Source organism: Bos indicus x Bos taurus, chromosome 4, assembly GCF_003369695.1.
Source record: "Bos indicus x Bos taurus breed Angus x Brahman F1 hybrid chromosome 4, Bos_hybrid_MaternalHap_v2.0, whole genome shotgun sequence".
Lineage (NCBI taxonomy): Eukaryota > Metazoa > Chordata > Mammalia > Artiodactyla > Bovidae > Bos > Bos indicus x Bos taurus.
In genome coordinates, this window is record NC_040079.1 from 86303901 (window position 1) to 86327461 (window position 23561).

Here is a 23561-nt window from a genome sequence, read left to right on the forward strand (position 1 = left end):
CCCTTTGACCCTCAGTCAGCTTCTGTGCTTTTTCAGTCTCATTCTCAATCGCTTCTTTCCCTGCTTGCCTCTAAATGCTGGTGTTTCCCTGAGCACCGCCCTCAACACACGGTGCTCACAGCCTAGGTGACCTCATCACCACCACTGGCTTCAATCACCTCTTACTATGTGCCCCCTGGCTCCCAAGTCGCCTCTCGGATGCACTCGCAAACATTCAGCTGTCTCTGGGAGAGCACTGCTTGGCTGTCCCTCGGGCACTTTAAACTGAGGATGCCAATAATGAACTCATCCTCTTTCTCCCAGCAGACCTATTCACCTCTTACATTTTCAATCTCAATGAAAGGTAGAGTGTCTACCAAGTAGCCCAAGGCAAAACCCCTAGAAGTTATGGTAGACTGAAATTGATCACTCAGCTGTCAAATCCATCTCCTAGCCTCCCCCTTTGACCACTTGCTTAGCTCTGACTTTTTTTTTCCTCCTCATGGGAGAGGTGAGAGCTTCCTAACTGAACTTCCTGCCTCCAATATTACCCCCTTTTATATTCCTCCACTCACAAACAAAATAATCTGTCTAATCTGATGTCAATGATTCCGCAAAGTTTTTCTCACAAAAACCTCAGGCCCCATCTTCCTCATCATCTAGTTCCCTCTGGCCACTGTCACTCATATGCCTTTACTCCGGCCCGTGAAGTGGTCGTGTGATTCAACTCCTCTGTGTGGTCACACAATCGGTTTACTTTGGCTAATAAGATAGGCTGGCCTCCGTGCATACTATAAAGCACTTGCAGAAATCTTTCAAAACAGCTCAGAAAGCACCTTCTCTGAGACCAGGACTCCTTAGTGTGATTTAGTCCCCCATCTCTGCTTCTATAAAACTCTGCACAACTTCATCACAGCACTTAACCCATCTCTAATCATAGACTTCCATATTATTAGTTCACCGATGAGAGAAATACATGGTCTGAACGCATTAAATGTCACATGAACAAATAAACACATGAATGGCCATGGAAAAAGAATAAGCAGGGAATGAAGTAGGGTGGTCTTGAAATTTCAAAAGAACACTCTTAGAATAAAGATTGTCCATCGAAACTCAAGAATGCTTGGTCACTCTGCAGTTGTTTCAGGATTTTTCTCAGTCAGTCACATGAAAGATTTCATATAATGTAGGAATTTAATACAGTATTATGTATCAAACATTAGATTTTTTAATTAGAATTTATTCCTATGCTATATGTTAAGGGAAGCAATTCCATATACATACTTCTTATCTGAATAATTACTTTCTTTGGATTTTATATTATCTCAAAGCATGTAGACAGGAAAAAAATGTAAGGAAATATATTTCCAAAGTACTGTATATATGGTATCCTTAGTACATTTTAAGAGCACCATATACGTAAGAAAAACAGTAAGTGAAAACACCTAAACAGAAGTTCCACAAAAAGTGAAATACAAAAAGCTAAGTCACATAAAAAATACTGACCATCAACAGTGATTAAAGAAATGCAAATTATGTCAGTGAGACAACTTTTTCCACCATCAAATTAATATTAATAATTTTTCACAGGCAAAGAAAACTTATGGTTACCGAAGGTGTAAGGGGAGAGGAAGGATGAACTGGGGAGTTGGGATTAACACACACACACTACTATGCAAGCTTATCTGCTCAGTCACGTCCATCTCTCTGTGACCCCACAGACAGTGGCGGGCCAGGCTCCTCTGTCCGGGGGGATTCTCCAGGCAAGGACACTGGAGTGGGTTGCCATGTCCTCCTCCAGGGGATCCTCCTAACTCAGGGATTGAACCCAAGTCTCCTGCATTGCAGGCGGATTATTTACCGTCTGAGCCACCAGGGAAGCCCACACACTACTATAATAAAACAGATAACCGACAAAGACCAACTTATAGCACAGCGAACTATACTAAATATTTTGTAACAACTTATAAGGGAAAAGAATCTGAAAAGAATATATCAATATATAGCTGAATCATTGTGCTATACACCTGAAAGTAACATGACCCTGTAAATCAACTATACTTCCATTAAAAAATAATAAATCAATAACACTTTTCACTATTGTTTAGTACGGTATAGTTCACATCCTTCAGTCTAAGATTTCTGAGGCAATTTGATAATATCTTCAATAATCAGGAATTCAGTGGTTTGTGTTGTTCTTTATATTGTTGTTTATGTATTTTTATACTACAAAGAATTAAAAACAATCAAAATTAAATTTACTCATTTGTTTGACACAGTGCTAGGCACTGTTTGAGGTGCTAAGGATACAGTATGTGTGTGTCCAGTTACTAATTCGTGTCTAACTCTTTGCAACTCTATGGACTGTAGTCTGCCAGGCTCCTCTATCCATGGAATTCTCCAGGCAAGAATACTGGAGTGCAGTAGCTTATCTTTGAAAAGAAGTAGGAAGAAAGGGATGGAGGGAGGGATTGCCTTGTCTTTATGGAACTTATAGTTACTAAGAGTGGGGTCATAAACACTAAATAATTTAAATGTATATTATGATGGATGCTGAAAAGTGATACGGAGAAAAATAAAAGCATGAAATGGGGATAGAGAGATGGCTGCAAGTTTAAGTAGGGGACCAGGGAAGGCCTGACTGAGAAGATGACAACTGAGTAGAAACCTCAAGGATGTGAGGGAGAAAGACAAGCAGATACCTGAGAAGAGAGCTGCAAGCAAAGGAAGAACCAGGGCAGAAGCCCTGAGAAAAGCTTCCACAACACGTTCTGCAAAAAGCAAAGAGAACGGGGAGGCTGGAGTTGAATGAAGAATGGGGAGAATAGTAAGATGACATGACAGGCTTAACGGAGGCCAGATCATGTTGGGCCCTGCAAGCCACCATCAGATCTCTGATTCTGAATGAAGCCTGAGAAGAGCTCTGAGCAAAAGATAACACATGTTTTAATGGGATCTCTTGACTGCTCTGCTGAGATCAAACTGGACCTCAAGATGGGAAACAACAGCCATCATCCAGGCGAGGTCCTCTGGTGGTGTGGTCCAGCAGGCCAAGGGGTGAGAAGCTCGGACTCTGGCTCTTCAGAAGCAGAGCCCGAGAGTTTGCCAATGGATTGGATGTGAGACATGGGAGGACAAGAAGTCAGGGGAGACTCCAGATGTCGAGGCCTGAGTCACTGAAAGGGAGGACTTGCCAGTCAAAACCTGGGGAAGCCCACGCAGGAGCTGGAGCGGGCAAGAGCGGGGGCTCAGTTTCAGACGTGTCAGGTTTGAGGCACTTACCCAAGCAGAGGCATCCAGGCTGTGCTTGTCACGAAGCCACAAGATGGCCACGCAGGAGATGGGAACTGAGAGAGGTCCATTGGCATATGGCATTTAAAACCAAAAAACTGTATGACATCACCCAGAGTGTGAGGAGGCAGGGTGACAGAAAAAATAAGGGGGTTAAGGGTTGAAGCAGGAAAGTCCCAACGTAAAGAAATCAGGGACATGAGGAAGAACTGGCAAAGACTGAGAAGGGTTGGAGTGGAATAAGAAAAAACCAGGAGCGCGGGATGCCTGAAGCCAAGTAGGCGTTTCAGTGGTGACAGAGCACTCAGCTTGGTCCAGTGATATAATAAGGCAGGGAAAGCTAAGGAATGACCGCTGAACTTATTATAGCAAAGAGGAGGTCATTGTGGAGCTGGGAAAGGGCATTTTCAATGAAAGGCTGAAGTAAAAGGCTCATAAGTAGACAATGACAGATACTCAAATGATGCTATATTTTGCAATATATCATATATTAAAATATTTTATAAGTATTACAAAAAATACCTATAAAGAAACATTAATATCATTGGGAAATGCTTAAATAAGAGAGAAAAAGATACAATATCTACATAAACTATGCACTCACTTATAGCTAAAAAGGAAAAGAAAATATATAGGTAGGAAGTGTGCTAAAACATTAATGCTAGATATCCCTAAGTGGGCCTCCCTGGTGACTCAGTGGTAAAGAATCTGCCTGCCAATGGAGGGGACACAAGTTTGATCCCTGATCAGGAAGATCCCCTGGAAAAGGAAATGGTTACCTACTCCAGTACTCTTGCCTGAAAAATCCCAAAGACTGATGAGTCTGGCGTGCTACCATCCATGGGGTTGCAGAGAGTAGGCACAATTTAGCAACTAAACAACAGTAACAAAGATGCCCTGCAGAAGCAGGAAGTTAGCAAGAGTTACAGTTGAAGAAATTCTAACAACAAAACAGGTCCCTGGGTTTCAGACAATTAAACTGTATCCCTCACTTTATACCTAGGGCAGTGGTCTCCACCTTTAGCCTGCCTCATAATCCTGTACAGGGCTGGTTGTGACAGATTGCTGGGCCTCAAACTCAGAGTTTCTGATTCAGGAGGGTGTGTGCAGGATCCAATAACCTGTATTTCTAACAAGTGCCTGGGGAATATTGACAGTCCTAGTGTTAGGATCACATTTTGAGAGCCATGGACTAAGGGGAAAGAACCTAATAAAAGTGAAGTTTTAAATAGGTTAAATAACATCCTGAATTCCAGAGCTATAAATTGACTTGAGAATAAACTTCAATATATTCTGATCCCTGGGCTTTTGTTTCAGAGTCTTAAATCTGGTACAATTAAGAGAAGGTGTCAATTAGGATTAAATGTGTTATAAAGATCAATTCCTTTTTATAGCTGAAAAGAGTGGAAGTCACTCACTCTATAATATTTTCAAGGCAGTGATTAGTGCCCCCAGAGAAGAGGACCTGTACCTTACTCATTTCTAAAACCCCTAAAGTGCCTTAAACAAGAAGACAGTTAATCACCATTTGCTGAATAGGATGAAATGCCTGCCCTAATGAGTCTATCTCATGTTGGGTGGGTTGGAGGGGCAGGTGTTCAGAGCCTCTGGTAAGGCATTCATGCACCTCTGAGTGACTCAGAAAATGGAACCGGCTCTGGGCATATGACGCAGACAAAGGCCCTCTTTCCTCTGGATGGATACAGACCTGCGTCAGGGCAGCTGGCTGGGCACCCTGATCACTGCATGGACTCCCACTCTTATGTGGCCCCACGGCTGGGTACAACTCACCCAGCCTTGCAGGATAGGTCTGTGTGTGTGAAGATTTTGTAGAACAGGGTATGGATGCCCCAGAGCAAGCAACAGGCTGGAACAGTGAAAAGTCTGTCTGTGTTTAGTACTCTAGGAAGGGTTAGACATGGTGGTGGTTTAGTTGCGAAGTCGAGTCTGGCTCTTGTGATCCCATGAACTGCAGCCCACCAGATTCCTAAATCCCTGGGATTTCCCAGGCAAGACTACTGGAGTGGTTTGCCATTTCCTTCTCCAGGGGATCTTCCTGACCCAGGGATCCAACCTGCATCTCCTGCTTGGCAGGCGAATTCCTCACCACCTGGGCCACTGGGAAGCAGGTCATAGGAACTGATCCAGGAGTAAATGGTTTCCTCTGGATGAGATGCCCTATCATCACCACCCACAGCCTCGTACTCATGCTGTGGGTCTCAGCTTAAAATCTCTTTTTTGGGGAATCCCTCCCACTCCAACCAGACTAAAAAGGCTATGTACACCCACTGCACACAGTTCCCATCACAACTTATGACAAATGTAATTACCTGATATACGGTGTTGCTTTGAGTCTGCCCACATGAGATTATAAAGCTCAACGTGGGGAAGACCACACATTTTATTCAACATTTTACTGCTAGTACCTGGTACATGAGTACATAATAAATGTGTTTAATGTTGAAATATTACATATAACTTCAATTAAGAAAGGCAAAAAGGGATAAGAATTATCCTTGGTTTCTTCAGGGGGGCGCTTCCCCAGTGGCTCAGATGATAAAGAATCTGCAATGCATGAGACCCAGGTTTGATCCCTGGGTTGAGAAGATCCCCTGGAGAAGGAAATGGCAACCCACTCCAGTATTCTTGTCTGAAGAATCCCATAGACAGAGGAGCCTGGTGGGCTACAGCTCATGGGGTCTCAAAGAGACAGACACAACTGAGCGACTAACACTTTCTTCAGGGAGAAGGAGACGACCACCAAAATTTAACTTTTTTTTGCAATAAGCAAGAATTATTCTAGGATCCAAGGCACTGCTAAAGAATACACTCTGATAGGAAAATGTGCCACTCTATACTATGCTCTGCTATTTCTATCCCTTGCGCTAAAATATGACACTTCACAGATCTGTCAACTCTTGGTTTTACATTGTAAATATTGATGGTGTGAATACTTGCTCACATTTGCCTAAAACATGAGAAATGGTTCTGAGCATAAGAACTTGAAATGGAAAATTCACCTTCACAAGCATAGCACGCAAGATTAATTATGTTCACTGCTTGAAAACAGAAGCCAAGTCCTAACTTCTTCAGTGACAGTGTGGCTTTACACTCCCTAGGCCCTTAACCCACAGCCCATGACCTTCAGAGACTTCCTACAGAAAGGTTAAAGGTTATTTCTCAACTATTCCCATCAAAGTCTCAAACAGAAAATAGGACCATTTACAAGTCTTCTGACTTCTGACATGAATGACCCAATTTCTTAGCAAATCTTAGAATACTATAATGATAAAACTCCACTCCATCGCTATAGGGCTTCCCAGGTGGCGCCAGTGGTAAAGAACCCCCCTGCCAATGAAAGTAATCATCAGAAATGCAGCTTTGATCCCTGGGTCAGGAAGATCCCCTGGAGGAGGGCATGGCAACCCACTCCAGTATTCTTGCCTAGAGAATCCCATGGACAGAGGAGCCTGGTGGGGTATAGTCCGTAAACAGTCAGACACCACAGAAGCAACTTAGCATGCATACATGCCATCACTACCTCCCCACCTGCCAGTTGGTACCATCCCACCACTCCACAGGAACCACTCGGGCAAGAGCACCAGTGAGCTAACCGTCAAATTTAAACTTCTCTTTTCGGGTCTCATCTTATTTGAATTTCTTTGGACCACTGACACTACAACCAACCCCCTCCTTCATCAAAGGCACTTCTCCTTTTCCCCCTAATTCCACACTATTGTGTTTCCCTGAAACCCGCTATTCCTTATCTGTTTCCTTTGGGTACTTCTCAGTTTCTGCCCCCTTTAACGTCAGTAAAACCCAAGTTCGATCTTTCACTTCTTGTGCTCACTCCTTGGATGATCTCATGCAACCCAGCAGTGTCAACCATGCCTTTCATTCAGGTGAGCTCCATGTCTCCACTCCAGCCTAGACCACGGCCTGAGCCAAAGGGCCTGCCACCTAACTGCCTAGGCCAACCCTTGAAAGGTTGGCTCTCCAGAACCAAGCTCCTTATCTCCTCTTCCTCATACTCCTCCTCATGGAGGCTGGAGGCACCAGCCTCTAGACAAAGCAGAACCTTCCATTCCCTCACCCTCCACATCTACCCACAGGCAGTTCTACCTTCCCTCTTTCCATCTTCACAACTACTCCTCGATTGAAGTTCTGTCATCCTTTACCTGGACGCTTACAACTGCTCCTGGCAGGCCTCACCTCTTTCTATGTCCCACTCCTATGTGACCTCCATACTGTTGCCAAACTATATTTTGTTACCCATGATTTTTAAATCCTTCTATGGCTTCCCATCACCTACCAAATGAAGAGCAACTTCTTAGCAGGATGGAAGGTCCTCTGTGATCAGCTTCTGTCTGCCTCTCAGGCTCATCTCTCATCAGGCTCCTCAGAGCATGCAGCACTCTGGTTATATCCGATTAGAGAGGAACTGTTCTGAGCTGCTCATTTTCAATCTGCACTCTACATCAAAAATGTCTTCCCCCAAACTAGCCCAACCTCACATCTGACCCTTGTTTGCTTGGCAAACTCCTACTCATCTTTCCAGACTCCTTCACCTCTTCTGCAGGGCCTTTTTTGATCCTTTCCACTAGATTTACGGCCCCTTTCTTCTTTCATGGCGACAAATCACCGCAATTGTTAGTTTCCATATCTGACTCATCCTTACCCAATTAAATTTTACTTTTTTAATTTGGAATTTCACATCAGCTGACATTTTTCCTGGCACAGTAACGGTTTAAACTCAGTAATGGTGGAATAAAAACCATTGGCCAAAAAGTCATGATTCAATCAGGATTCAGAGAAACCAGAAAAATTATATTATGTAGGAATGTAGAACAGTGAAGTAAGAATCAAGCGAGTTTGTGATTTAATTTTCCAAATTTAAATAATGCATACATAATTCAGTTAGTTCTGTTCTTTTTATGCACTTTTCTCTCATACACTCTCTCTTCTAATACCTTACTCCAACTCTGAATCATCTGTTGGCTTTTATCTTTTTGTTCCTCTGGCAGTCCCATTAATGAGTCAAAAATTCCATTGTATTCAATTCTTGGATAAAACTATTTTCTCTGAACCTCTAAAGTTTCTCTGTAGACCCTTCCTGAAACATCAGGATCAAGGTCTACTCAGCTAGCAATCATCAACTTTCATATATTTATAAAGTTTCCTTTAACTCATACTTTTAACTCATATTCATGCTCACAATTGAGACAGGCAGATCTCTTTTTATCACTATCATTTTACAAATGTAAAGCAGATACCCAGAAACCTAGAAGATATTTATCCTTTTAAGTTCCCCCTTAAATAGTTTGAAGAAAATTAATTCTATACTTTCTGATGTTTAGTCCTCACTGTTTTTTGTTGTTGTTGTTTTAATTTAAACGCCATTTATCAAAGTCACATCCTACTGGTGTCCTTCAACTGCTGGCACACTGACTGTACTGTTATTACTGTCTCCTCTTTCTGTCTGCGCTTGTGCGTCCACCCTACTGACTGGATCCCCAGCTGAACATTCCAAAGGAATCACTTTTCTCCCCTTCTCTGCTCCATAATCAATGACTTTGACAAAGGAAGCTGTATTATATGAGTTTCACCCAGAGTCCAATCCTCTGCAAAGAATCTTAAGTGAAACTTTGCATGTGTCCCAGCCACTCTCTTGCGAACTCAGGGGATCATAAAAAGATTCTTCCCAGGCCAGCTTTCTCTGCTTCTCCTCTGCCAAAACTAGGCAAGGAAAATGAGAGTCTATGTGATTTAGTTAAATACGATGATTTTTTTATAAAAATACTGATAAATGAGGATGAGGCTGAAAGTACTGGCGGCCATGAGGTTTAGAATTACCTGCAGATTTTCCCTTCGACATCCTCTCCTTGTCATTAAGAGCCAGCTTTAGTTTCCAGCCTCATGCCCCTCCCTCACTTTCAGGGCTCTCACTGTCCTCCCCACCACGTGGTGCTATCCCTTATGTGGGGCATTCCTTTTCTGTTAATAAAGAGTGGAAAGGGATTAACAGGCAGGAGTGGACACAAAAAGTTACTTTTTAGTGTTACATCTTTATTTACAAGAGTTTGGCCCACATTCCATAGCTGTTATCTCACAGGAAGGCCCCTCCCCACACATAAGCACCAGCCAACTCTTACCCTCAAAGCCTGAAAAACTCCTCCATTCTCACATTCCTCTTAAAAACAAAGTTAGATGGGGAACACATGTATACCTGTGGCAGATTCATTTCGATATTTGGCAAAACTAACACAATATTGTAAAGTTTAAAAATAAAATAAAATGTAAAAAAAATAAAATGTAAAAAAAAAAAAAAAAAAGCCAAAAAAAAAAAAAACAAAGTTAGAGAGAAACAATAATCAATTCTATAAATTAGCTCAGTGGGTTAGACCAGAGGCCAAAGAGCAGATTCAGCCCCCTGGCCCGGCCAAAGGAACCCCTAACTCCCAGTTAAACATCTACTAACTGTTCGTCAGTCATCAGAACATAACTGGATCTGCGCGTCACCATTTCTAAAAACACAAGCCACAGGCATGTTCAGGAGCATCCTCCTATCATTTTATTTATTCCCATCAATTCAAACTTGAAACATCAAGGAACTGAGTCAAGTGAAATTTGTAAACTCACTATAATTAACTGAACACAGCCTTCTGGAACCTTCAGTCAACCCCCTGCCTCTGGTTTCACTATATCTGTCTCAGGGTGCAAACTCCATTCTGTCCGGGTCTGCATGGACAGAACATGTGCTCACCTAAAGGATCGGTCTAGCTCTAGTGGCCACCACCCCCTCACTAGCCCTCACTTTCACCTGTTTCAAGTAAAGCCTCCATCACTAAGAATTAATTTTACAAGAATCTGACTTTTCACTTAAGGAAAAAAAAATGTTTTGCATAATTGGGACTAGGGGCTGGAGGCAAGGTTTTCAGTTTGTCCTGTTACAACTACTCAATCTGAAGATGACCAAGAAGTGGGCTTTCTCTGGAAGCCTGGAAGAATGGACTATTCCCAGGTGACAGAACACAGATTAAACAACTAATTATCCTAATAAACTCTGAAATTAAACACAGCTGTTCGCTGAGCTCTTGCCCTGATTTCCCCAATTATAACACTACTGTGTGCTGGTATACATGCCTTTGATCTGAATCTCTTTCATTTCAGTCTGTCCTAGGACTGAGACTGTGGGAGAGGAAGGTGAAATATATGGATGATGGATGAGGTCTAGAATGCAGATATTCTATAATTCGAGCCTGGGTAAAATTCAAAAGTGACACAAAGGAACAAGGTCTCGTCTTGCTTCCCAGAGGGGATATTAACTAACCCATTTTTGTTACATTAAAATAAAATGACCCATCACCCTGATTCCTAGCAATCTTCCTAAAACAGTATTCACTGCTCACATCCTCCTCAACATAATCACTCAAAGTAGGTCAGAAATGTTGCTTCCTTCCCCTCATTGATTTTCATTAAGAGGATGCACTTTCTGGAACACTAAAGGGGAAGATAAACACCCAGTACAGCTACCAATGACATCCCCTGTACATTTTTGGCATTATTAAGTACAGTTCTCCCAAAAGCAGGGGAAAAAAATCTCATCACTCCTATTTATCTTTCTTGGCTGTATATCAACGATAATCTCAAACTTCAAAATACACAGTAGTAGTGCTTCAGCCAGCTGATGAACATCTCCCAAAAGGAGCACATTAACTCTGTCTTTTCTAATTTTCTAGATCACCAACCCACCTCTTCCCTAAGTACACATTCTTTTTCTTCCTAATTCACGTCCATGTTTTGCCAAAAGGATGCCAAGCGACACCACACACTGGCTTGGCAAGTCCCCGGGGCCTTATCAGGACGCTGAGTGCAAAGGAAAGGGTTTGTACACACTGGGGAGTGGCGAAGGGGGAGCTGGAAGCCCTCGGCGGCAGTGCCGGCTCTCCAAACCCCACTGGCAGGGCTTCCCCGGTCCCCTGCCCTTGGTGAAAACTCCCCTCGGCCCCAGGTCCTCAAGCCTGGCACTCCAGAAAAGCGCCGCAAAGTCCTTCAGAACCCTCAAAACACAGGAGTGCAGAAAGCATCCCCTCAAAGCCAGCAAAGCCACACATCCTCTCTCGGCCAGCTTCTCGGGGCGGGCAACTTCATCCCTGGAAAAAAACGAAAAGCCCGGTCCTCTCAGGAAGGAAAGAGGTGACAGCAGAGAGCAGTAAATGGGCACGACCCTCATCCCTCACCTCCAGTCCCCCACTCTCCCCCACCCCCACCCCCCGCAAACTCCAGGTTTCAGAGCAGGTGCGGCTCACCTCCAGGCAAGGAGGAAGCGGGCGGCCGGAGGTGGAGGGCAAGTCCCCAGCCCAGGCCGCCTGGCAGCCGGCGAGTGCCCAGCAGCAGATCCAGGCGGGGCTCCAGGGCGGCGAGAGTCCGCTGTGGGGAGCCCTGGCCGGCCGCCCCCGGCCCCTCCCCCGCGCCGGCCCCGGGCGGAGGAACAGCATCTCCTTCCCGCTGCGGTCGGCCCGCCGGCCGGCTGGAAAGCAGCCTCCCGGGGTGGGGCGCGTTCTGCTACCGGGCCGCTAGGGCTGCGCGCTCAGCTCACAGCTGACAGCTCCGCTGTGCTCGCGGCCCCGGCGGCCGGCGCCCGTGCTCCCGTCACGCCGGAGGGAGGGACCGCCGGGCGCGGGCGCGGCGCGGAGGCGGGACGCGGGGCGGGGACGCGGGAGCCCGGGAGCAGGTGCAGCAGGCGGGGTCTGCGGCCCAGCCCCTCCGGTCCTGGGGTGCCGCGTGGTCGCCCGGGGCTGGAGCTTCATTACACTGTAGAGAGGGAGAGAGGCCGGGGTGTCTCCCGTCCCCGGTCCCCTCTGCCCACCAGGAGGGGCGCCCCGGGGAGAGCCAGAGTAAAATCCAAGACCTCGGGACATTGTTTTCCGGCGGCAGATCTTTAAATGCTTCCTACTTCCCGCGTCACGCACAAACACACCCAGATGAGCCACAGGAGCATCCTTTCGTAAGAATCCAACTAGCTGGCGTCAGATCGAATTTGGGGGTGATTTGGATGAGCATCAAATGGCGGGGAAGAAAAGGGGAATGAAATTTAGATCCAGGTTATGACTCAGTATTCTAACTTACTTGACGAGAATAATGACAATTCCTAACCCATAGGTTGTTATGCGGGTTAAGTAAGTTGATACACTGTTAAGCACCCGAGAATGCCTGACAAGTAGATGTGGTGCGCGTTGAAATCAGTAGTGAGGGATCATGGATGCTGCTGCTGTTACTTAACGGAGATAACTGTGCAACCTTGGACAAGTAAGCCCTTTTGTTCTGGAAGAAGCAGGTTTTCCATCTGTACGATAACTGGGGTAGTCTTTTACTTTCATTCAAAAACATATTGAGTTGGGTGGTGGGCACCAAGTGGTGAGCGAGACGAACATTACAGCTTCCTCAGTGTTGGGGATCCCTTCCTCTAAAATTCTGTGAATGGATGAGTTATCCTGTTCTTCAAAAGGAGCACCCAGATTTATTTTAATTGAGCACCTAGAGAAATCTACCAGGCGGACCCAATGTAAGTTGACCTGAATTGCCTGTGGCACTATCCTAATGTCCCTTTAATAAACATTTCCACGTAAAATGTGCAAGTCCCTTTCTCTCTCTCTCCTTCTCTCCCTCTATCCTGTTTCATGTGTTCTGATTATAACAATAAAGCATGTTTACTGTTAACATTTTGGAAAATATTGAAGACTATCAGGAAGAACATAAAATCACTAGGGAACCCACCACCCAGAGATAATACTATTAGTGGTATTAGCATGTTGAGGTATTTCCTTCTTGGCATTTAATTGCGTCTCTGCTGCAAAACCGGGATTATAATTTGTAACCTGCTTTTATTTTTTCCTTAGTATTAATATTTTCTCAAGTCATTAAAGTCTCTGACAGCACAACTTAAGTAACCATATAATATATAATATATTCTACTGTTTGGATTATATATTATTTACTTTTGGATATTAGGCACTGTTTCTCAAGTATTCAATGTTATTAATCATTCAACCCTGTATATTCACTAGTAGGACTGATGCTACACCTGAAGCTCAAATACTTTGGCCACCTGATGCAAAGAGCCAACTCATTGGAAAAGACCTTAATGCTGGGAAAGATTGGGGGCAGGAGGAGAAGGGGGTGACAAAGGATGAGATGATTGGATAACATCACCAACTCAGTGGACATGAGTTTGAGAAAACTCTGCTGCTGCTGCTGCTGCTAAGTCGATTCAGTCATGTCTGACTCTGTGTGACCCCATAGACGGCCCACCAGGCTCCCCCGTCCCTGGGATTCTCCAGGCAAGAACACTGGAGTGAGTTGCCATTTCCTTCTCCAATGCATGAAAGTGAGGTCGCTCAGTTGTGTCCAACTCTTCGAGACCCCATGGACTGCAGCTTACCAGGCTCCTCCGTCCATGGGATTTTCCAGGCAAGAGTACTGGAGTGGGGTGCCATTGCCTTCTCTGTTGACAAAACTCTATGAGATAGTAAAGGACAGGGAAGCCTGGCATGCTCCAGTCCATTGTGTCACAAAGAGTCGGACACAACTTAGTGACTGAACAACAACAGTAATTTTAGAATGAATATACATCTCCTTTTAATTTTCTATGATGCTTTTCTAAAATTGAAATCATTGGATTACATAGCATGTGCATTTTTAAAGGTTTTGGTGAATAGTGCACAAATTCCTTAAAAAAATTTTTATCAGTTGCTATCAGCAGTTTATGAGTACTTATTTCATAACTTTCTAAATTATAATGCTTCATGTATTTGCCATTTTTGTAAAAGAGAAAAATGCAACTGTGTTAATATTTTTTAAATGTATAGTATTTTTTTTATTTAGTAATGTTACCAAACTCATGTTCAGCTGCTCACCACTCAAAAGCCAATAATGGACAGCCAAGTGTTGGTAGAAAGAAAAGTTTGCTTTAATCAGAAGGCCAGCAATCTGAAGAGAAGGAGGACTCATGTGCCAGAACCAACTCCCCAGATTCTGCTCAGTCATGAGAGTTTTTGAAGGGAAAGGGGGGAAAGAATATCAGTGAATTACCAAGGTACAAGCTTAGATTCTGCATCATTCTTCACTGTGCACAGACTGGCTGACTCCTCTTTATCTTTTCTTCAGATGTCATCTTGCCCATGTCATCTGCCTGCAGGATTGCAAAGGGGGCTGCTGGGGGTACAGAGCTGCTCATGCTTAATTATTCATTCTTCTTTTAATCTAGAGAAAGAATTCACAGGTTAGGCATGGCATGGTGTGCATTCAGTAGAATATAAGTCAGGAGTAAAGTCAAATTGTCTAGTGATCTCATTCCTATAATTAGATTCTTTTAGGGTTAGAGAGGAACAGGAATGAGCAAGCAGAAAAGGGACAAAAGAGCTTCTTTCAGTAACGCAATAATTTTTCACATATATTTACCAGCTATATAGTTCCTTCTCCTGTTGGTGTGTGAATTTTTCACTGACACTCTTTGACCATTTTTCTATTTCAGTTCAATCTTTTTTATTGATTTGTAAGCAGTCTTTGTAAGTTTTATATATTATACCTTTGCTTACCATATATGTCACAAATGCTCCTCTCAGTTTGTAGTCTTCTTTTTAATTTTGTTTCTGGTGACCTTCTCTGCAACAGACTGTCATTTTTATGTACTCAAATATTGCCACATTTCCTTTTGTGAGTTCTTCCTTTGTTTTATGCTCAGAGGTACTGTACCTTTGCAAGATCAAATAGATGCCTGTATTTTCTTATTTTGTTATTACTTTCTTTATATGTTTTTATTATTTAATCCATTCAGAATTTGAGTCAAATTATATGATTATTTTTGTCACCTAAGTGGGACCTAACAACATGGTTAATGGATTGAAAACAGTTTTTTCCTTGTAAAAAATAAAAGTCATCCCAGTCACCTTAGCTTACATGACAATTACAAATTTTCCTAAATGGGACAATTTGCCACTTTCAATAAATGATTTTCTCATAGGATTTTCACCTAGAGAAAACATGTTCACCTTAAGTAATTAAAACCAGCATGCAGGCTGGTAGAGAAAGGAAAATTCTAAGAAAACTCTGTGGTTCCTTTGTACTTATTTATTTTAGAATTTAACTGTAGGTTATTCAGTTGGTTATTGATTATCTGATCAATCAGTTCAGTTCAGTCACTCAGTAGTATCCAACTGTTTGCAACTCCATGGACTGCAGCACACCAGGCCTCCCTGTCCATCACCAATTCCCAGAGTTTACTCAGACTCATGTCCATTGAGTCAGTGATGCCATCCAACCATCTCATCGTCTGTCGTCCCCTACTCCTCCCACCTTCAATCTTTCCCAGCAACAGGGTCTTTTCTAATGAGTCAGTTCTTCCCATCAGGTGGCAAAAGTATTGGAGTTTCAGCTTCAACATCAGTCCTTCCGATGAATATTCAAGGTTGATTTCCTTTAGGATGGACTGGTTGGATCTTCTTGCAGTCCAAGGAACTCTTAAAAGTCTTCTCCAACACCACAGTTCAAAAGCATCAATTCTTCGGCACTCAGCTTTCTTTATAGTTCAACTCTCACATCCATACGTGACTACTGGAAAAACCATAGCTTTCACTAGACGGACCTTTGTTGGCAAAGTAATATCTTTGTTTTTTAATATGCTGTATAGATTGGTCATAACTTGTCTTCCAAGGAGCAATCATCTTTTTATTTCATGGCTGCAGTCACCATCTGCAGTGATTTTGGAGCCCAAGAAAATAAAGTCTGTCACTGTTTCCCCATCTATTTGCCATGAAGTGATGGGACCAGATGCCATGATCTTAGTTTCCTGAAAGTAGAGTCTTAGGCCAACTTTTTCACTCTCCTCTTTCATTTTCATCAAGAGGCTCTTTAGTTCTTCACTTTCTGCCATAAGGGTGGTGTCATCTGCATATCTGAGGTTATTGATATTTTTCCCGGCAATCTTCATTCCAGCTTCTACTTCATCCAGTCCAGCATTTCTCATGATGTACTCTGCATAAAAGTTAAATAAGCAGGATGACAATATACAGCCTTGTCGTACTCCTTTCCCGATTTGGAACCAGTTTGTTGTTCCGTGTCCAGTTCTAACTTTTTTCTTGACCTGCATACAGATTTCTCAGGAGGCAGGTCAGGTGGTCTGGTATGCCCATCTCTTTCAGAATTTTCCACAGTTTATTGTGATCCACACAGTCAAAGGCTTTGGCATAGTCAATAAAGCAGAAGTAGATGTCTTTCTGGAACTCCATTGCTTTTTTGATGATCCAACAGATGTTGGCAATTTGATCTCTGGTTTCTTTGACTTTTCTAAATCCAGCTTGAACATCTGGAAGTTCTCCATTCACATACTGTTGAAGGCTAGCTTGGAGAATTTTGAGCATTACTTTGTTCACGTGTGAGATGAGTACAATTGTGCAGTAGTTTGAGCATTCTTTGGCATTGCCTTTCTTAGGGATTGGAATAAAAACGGAGCTTTTCCAGTCCTGTGGCCACTGCTGAGTTTTCCAAATTTGCTGGCATATTGGGTGCAGCACTTTCACAGCATCATCTTTTAAGATTTGAAATAGCTCAACCGGAATTCTATCACCTCCACTAGCCTTGTTTGTAGTGATGCTTCCCAAGGCCCACTTGACTTCACATTCCAGGATGTCTGGTTCTAGGTGAGTGGTTACACCATCGTGGTTATCTGGGTCATGAAGAAACTCGTTTCACAGTAAAATAATTAAGGCCAGTGCTCATGGGTTTCACTAGTAATTCCACAAAACCTTCATTCAAAAGTGCCTGACTTACAGCATAGCAGAATGATCCAAGTAACCAATTTACTGAGTCAGCTGGGAAATAATGCCTTTTGACATTAGGGTGGTACCCTTCAGTGTAAAATATACAATATTATCTGAACTAGTGACTAAATGTGATGCTGTTTCTCCCCAAACAAGACTTATATTAATAAAAGAAAAAATTAATATATGATTATATACATAAAATAATAAGGGAGAAACTGTGGGCAGGGACAATCATTTCCATTTCTGCAATTGCTTCTGAGATTATCTGTGGCATTGATCACTTTCTTCCTCCTTCATTCATGTTCAGACAGCTCCTCAGCTGGTCATGGTTCTTTGGCTAATAGGCTGATCAAAAGCCTATTCCCTGAGTAGGTCTGAACCTTGGCGATACTTGCTATATAGGGTTGCTGTGGTCTGCCATCGGAGAAGGCAATGGCACCCCACTCCAGTACTCTTGCCTGGAGAATCCCATGGACGGAGGAGCCTGGTAGGCTGCAGTCCATGGGGCGCTAACAGTCGGACACGACTGAGCGACTTCACTTTCACTTTTCACTTTCATGCATTGGAGAAGGAAATGGCAACCCACTCCAGTATTCTTGCCTGGAGAATCCCAGGGACAGAGGAGCCTGTTGGGCTGCCGTCTATGGGGTCGCACAGAGTCAGACACTACTGACATGACTTAGCAGCAGCAGCAGCAGTGGTCTGCCATTAACTTTCGGCACTGGATATCACAATACTAGGAGGTACTCCAGAGGAATTCCTGAGCTCCATCTTAGAAACTCATAGTTAACCACTCTAGTAAACTTTATTTTTCTTCCTGGTCCATTGGCAGGAGGAGCCCAAAAAGCCAAATGGCAGTCTTAACATCCCAAATTTCAGTTCAAATGTCTCCCCCAATGGAATATTTATCCACTGAATAATAAGACCTTCAGGCTAGCAGGACTTGGACTTGGGAAGGAAAATTTTGTGCTTTGGTCATTCAGCATAGTAATAAGAAATACCACCCACATTGTACTCCTTGATTTCTGGACCAATATGTCCTGGTTTGGGGAGAAACAGCATCACATATTAGTCACTAGTTCAGATAATATTGTATATTTTATACTGAAGGATACCATCCTAATGTCAAAACGCATTATTTCCCAGCTGATTCAGTAAGTTGGTTCCTTGAATCATTCTGCTATGCTATAAGTTGGGGGGCCTTTGAGTGAAGGTTTTATGGAATTACTAGTGAAACCCAAGAGCACCGGCCTTAATTATTTTGCTGTGAAATGAGTTTCTTGATAAAAACAATATTCTATGAGAACACATGGTATAATAAGGTAAGATGTAAATAAGGCATTAAGTCAACAGACTCAGCCTGTTATTTCCAGACTCTGGAAAACAAACCAGAACCAGATTGTGTTTACTCCAGTGAGGACAAAATACTGTTCACTTCATAATGGAAAGGACTCAATATAAGCAACCAGCAGGTAGCCTGCCCTCTCATTGTTATACAATATGGAGAGCTTTCTAATGGTCTCTACATCTGGCTGATTGGCATTTAGCAGTAGTGGGAGAGCCAGGTCAACCTCAGAGAGAGGCAATCAATTTCTTTATGGAGGCATATCCAATCATCATCACTGCTATCATGCACTATTGTTTATAAGCTCATTGACACAGTAAGGTCACTAGGGAAAGAAGCTGATTGATGTCAATGGTGAGTCATCTGGTTTACCTGGTCATTGAACATGTGGTGAAAATTCACATGGGATATTAATATTCCCACAGGCTATGCCCGTTTCAAGACATACATGCACATAATTCTTCCCCAATCCTCCTTATCAGCAAACCTCCAATCCTATTCTTTCCAGATTCCTTCACCAAATGGCCAAACTTTTAGCTATTACCTGTGAGCTGGTGTAGAGCTGACATCATGTCACCTTCCTGGTAAAGTTCGCCATAAGGATTGTACCCACTGGAGGAGTTCCCTTCATTGTCCTTCAGAGCCACTCATGATTTATTTGTTAATCAATGTAAAAGCAGAGGATTGGTCCTTGAGTTTTTCAGCGCAAAATTCTAAGGCCAGGAGGCATGAACTAAAAAATCAAAGAAAAGTTAAACCACTTGGAAGCAGAATATTATGCTGAGTTAGATAAATGTCAACACAATTTTTTTCCTGTACATACTTGTCCTGTACATACTCCTGTACATTCTTGTTCCAAGAATCCTCTGCCCTCTGCAATAACCAGCTTGCCTGTGAACCATATACTCAATATTTGCATGCCTATTAGCTAATATTGATATTAGGTGAGACAGAAACATTGCTAGCAACTAAAGCTGAGCCATCAGAAATCCTGTGACCTGACAATTCCTTTATCATTTTATCCACTTCCCTATTCCAAAAGAAACACAAGTATGATTGGCATGCACAGATTCTGCAAATCCATTTACCCAGATAAGAGCAGGAAAGGAAATAAATTTTAGCCCCTTAAAGGTCAGGGATATGCAATTTGTATTTCATGTAAGTGACTTCAGTCAAATAATTTGGAAGAAAAGACTAGGTGAGTGGATGCAGATTTTTTTTAAGGTTTTAAATGTTAAGCACTGTAAAGAAGTCAACAACTGAACCTCAGGAAAGGATTGGCCTTTAAAGATCACTGAGCCAAATCCCATCTCAAATCCCTGAATCCTCTTGGCCAGTCTCCCTCAAATGACTTTCCAGACTTTAAAAAAAATTTCAGTGACTGAGAAGTGCAGACAGTCATGTAAGGAAGTCTTTCTTCAGGGGAGCAAAATATCTGTGTCACAGCCACAGTTCTAACTCGGGCCCAAACAGGGCCAGCCCCATTCCTCTTTCAGTGACAGCCCTTCCAATAGCTTCTTCTATCATAATCTTCTTTTCTCCAAAATAAGTGTCCCCAATTTCTTCCACAATTTTTCACATGATCTGACTTTACATTCACCTCAATTTTCCAATATTCCTCTTTAAAGTATACATTTAAACTGAAGTAGTAGCATAGATTTAGTATACAATAGAGTAGAAGTATAATTCCATATATTCTAAAGAGACTGTAGTTTTTTCAACTTAATGTCCAGGTGGATTTTTCTGAAAGTTGCACCAATGTTCACTCTGATTGCTAATATTCACTAGGAGCTCACAATGTGCGAAGTACCTTGAAGAGGGCCTCATATGCATCATCTCATTTAATTTTCCTGACAACCACCTGTGAGAAAGGCACTATTTTTATGCCACTTGCAAATGAGGAAAATGAGGTTTAGAAAGAATAAGTACCTTGAAAAGAAAGTGAAAGTGATAGTTGCTCAGTTGTGCCAGACTCTTTGGGACCCTATGGACTGCAGCCCGCCAGACTCCTCTGTCCATAGGGTTTTCCAGGCAAGGATACTGGAGTGCCATTTCCTTCTCCAGGGGATCTTCCTGACCCAGGGATTGAACCCAGTTTTCCTGTACTACAGGCAAATTCTTTACTGACTGAGCTACCAGGGAAAGACTTAAATGTGAGTGAGTGAGTGAAAGTCGCTCAGTTGTGTCTGACTCTTTGCGACCCCATGGACTATACAGTCCATGAAATTCTCCAGGCTAGAGTACTGGAGTAGGTAACTGTTCCCTTCTCCAGGAGATCTTCCCAACCCAGGGATCGAACCCAGGTCTCCCACATTGCAGGTGGATTCTTTACCATCTGAGCCACCAGGGAAGCCCAAAGTACCTCACCTAAGGTCAAATACCCTATAAGTGGCAGAATTTGGTCTATCCCAGGATTTCTGGGAAAGTAGCAGCACCTATTGGAGAAGGCAATGGCAACCCACTCCAGTACTCTTGCCTGGAAAATCCCATGAACGGAGGAGCCTGGTAGGCTGCAGTCCATGGGATCGCTTAGAGTCGGACACGACTGAGCAACTTCACTTTCACTTTTCACTTTCATGCATTGGAGAAGGAAATGGCAACCCACTCTGGCATTCTTGCCTGGAGAATCCCAGGGGGGCTGCCATCTATGGGGTCACACAGAGTCGGACACGACTGAAGCAGCAGCAGCACCTATTGATACTTAGTATGTGCCAAGACTGTGCTGAGCTCTCACTTCAAACAGTTAAGTAGTTAGTATTAATATTCCCATTTTACACATAGGGAAACTGAGACTTAGAGAGATATAACAAAATGATTAGAAATAATGAACTAGCTTATCTGAACAAGTTCAGTTTATATACCCAGATTTGGGATTTTTAATTACCCCTTATAAAATTAATCTTGCTGGATTCAGTCCATTACTCTGTCAATTTTTTTTTACAAATACTGATTTGTTCCAAAGTATTTTTATCTCTGCTCCATTTTTATAACTGCAAGTTTTAAAAGAAAGTTTCCATGTGTTCGAGTTACCAACAAATTACACTGCATGGAAGGAGACATAGGAAAGAATCACGCACAAACCACTAGAACCGTCTTTCCAGATGCTATCAACATACTCACCAGACCATATCAGCCAGTCATTCAACCTTTAATACACTATGTAGTCTGGGCCATATTTCTCCATTTTGTCCACAAGAACACAATTTGTTGTGTCTTATTGAAATACAGATTTGTCATCCCAGCTCAAACTTAACAACCCTATCAAAATAGAATCATATTAGTGTGAAATAATTTAGAGATAGTAAATCTATCTTGGATCTCAGTGATCTTTGTGTGTTTCTAAGTATTTGTTATGGTTTTTTTTTTAAAGGATAAGTAAAAAGAACTTCAACTTTATTAAAAGTAAATAAATGTAACATATACTATGTACAGATGGCACATGGTGCCAATTTTATTTGCAGATAGTATTCCAAAGTTCACAAGTTACACCTTTGCCACAGCCTTGGCTAAATCTTGAACTAGTGCAGAATTCAGCTGTGCTAGAGTGCTGATCTTAGCATGCTTAGATGTGGCATACTTGTTCTTGATAGTCATGTGCTTTGTAAGCCCACGGTTCACCATGACCACATTCTTTGCCAGGTGTTGCATAACAACAAGAAGGGATTCTTCAGTATATGACAGGTAATGCTGTAGAGTTGGTGTCCATTCACCATTATCAAGAACTTTCAGTGCTAAGCAAAAAGCTCCCGCTGCAATCTGAGAAGGAGGAAAGTGCACCATATCGTAGTCCAGCATAGTTAGTTCCATCAAATATTTGGCCAGAGTATGTAGCTCAACATCAACCTCTCCAATCTTAGATGCTCTCCGAAGGAAATGCAGGGGTAGAGGGCGACCCAGACTAAAACTTAAAGCTCTTAGAATCTTCATTTCCATCTGTCTGATTTGAAACTTGGTGTAGGTGTTGTCAGTCATAAAGGCAAAGTCACCGATTTCTGGAGGGTACATTTCCTCATATTTGCTTGCAGCAAACATGGCAGTGACTCCAACCAGCTGCAGCATCTTCTTGGGCACATAGTTATCCTGCATGAACCGATCAATTATGGAAACAGTCATGTACATGGTCTCCTGCAGTAATCTGAATTTTATTTGAACTTGCACTAGCCAGTCAATGAGGATGGCTCTCATGTTTCCAGTGACTTCATGACCCATTAGGTATTTTGGTTTGACTGCTTGCTCTTCCTCAAGTTGTCTTAGATAAGCATAGATATCTTTTACATATTCACTACAAAGGTTTGGATCCGCTCCGTCTTCCGCATCCACATCACTCACTGCAAGAATTACCTCTGAGAAAGCCTGACACAGATACTCTTCTGCAGGGGCACAGCCAGATGTTTCCATGGGGCTTGGAGAGGGGAGTATCGACCAAAATAGGCTCCGGGGAAAGTTTCTCTTCCTTAACAGGCTCGAGTTCCGGCTCTGGCTCCGGCTGGGGCTCCGGCACAGGTACAGGAGCCTTTTCCAGAGGTTTTGGTACTTTTTTAGCAGTAACTTTTCCAGCAGCTAAAGTTTTTGCTTCCTTTTTCAGAGGCAGTTTGGCCTGCGGTTGTTCACTGACTTTGTTACCGATGTCTCCAAGAGCTGTTCGGGGCCTCAGCCCGGGCTTAGATGTTGCAACAGAGGCCACAGGCACGCGCTTGGCCCCTGCCATACTGATCTTCGCCTTATTTTCAGCATTAATCTTCGTGTTCCTGGTGATCTGGAGCGCCATGGCTTCTTCTGCACCAGGCAGCAGCTCAGTGAGGAGGAGAGCACTGGAGCCCCCGACCAGCCAGGAGCTTGAATCAACCACAGGCCAACAGCCATTCCTCTGCAGCACGCCGGGCTATGTTTTCAAAATAAAACAGTAAATTAAATGTATTTGCAGTTGCTTTCATTCTCATGATGCTATATTTTTATTCATGTAATTAGAGACAGCACTTTCTCCATCATTAAAATGATATCTGAGTTCCAGTGCCTTCCCACTTAGTCTTCTGAGTTGATTTTTGACTCTTGTGACTTGATTTTTATAATCCATGCTTGTGATCTTGACCTCTTGGGCATCTTTAAGATTGGCAGTATAATTTTAG

At 42.9% G+C, this 23561-nt stretch overlaps 1 protein-coding gene and 1 pseudogene across 3 annotated transcripts in view; both read right to left on the minus strand.

Annotated features, from left to right (window-relative positions):
• KIAA1324L (KIAA1324 like) overlaps positions 1-11905 on the minus strand; it is a 221133-nt gene extending 209228 nt beyond the window's left edge. The window contains exon 1 of one of the 3 annotated variants that reach the window (XM_027539843.1): positions 11580-11905. In XM_027539843.1, coding sequence (XP_027395644.1) covers positions 11580-11768 — 189 coding nt within the window. In that variant the 5' untranslated portion in view covers positions 11769-11905. The remainder of the gene's footprint in view (positions 1-11579) is intronic. The other 2 variants (XM_027539844.1, XM_027539845.1) reach the window with 2 other exon arrangements.
• A 9953-nt stretch (positions 11906-21858) lies between these two features.
• LOC113891599 lies at positions 21859-23305 on the minus strand (annotated as a pseudogene).
• Between the last annotated feature and the right edge of the window lie 256 nt (positions 23306-23561).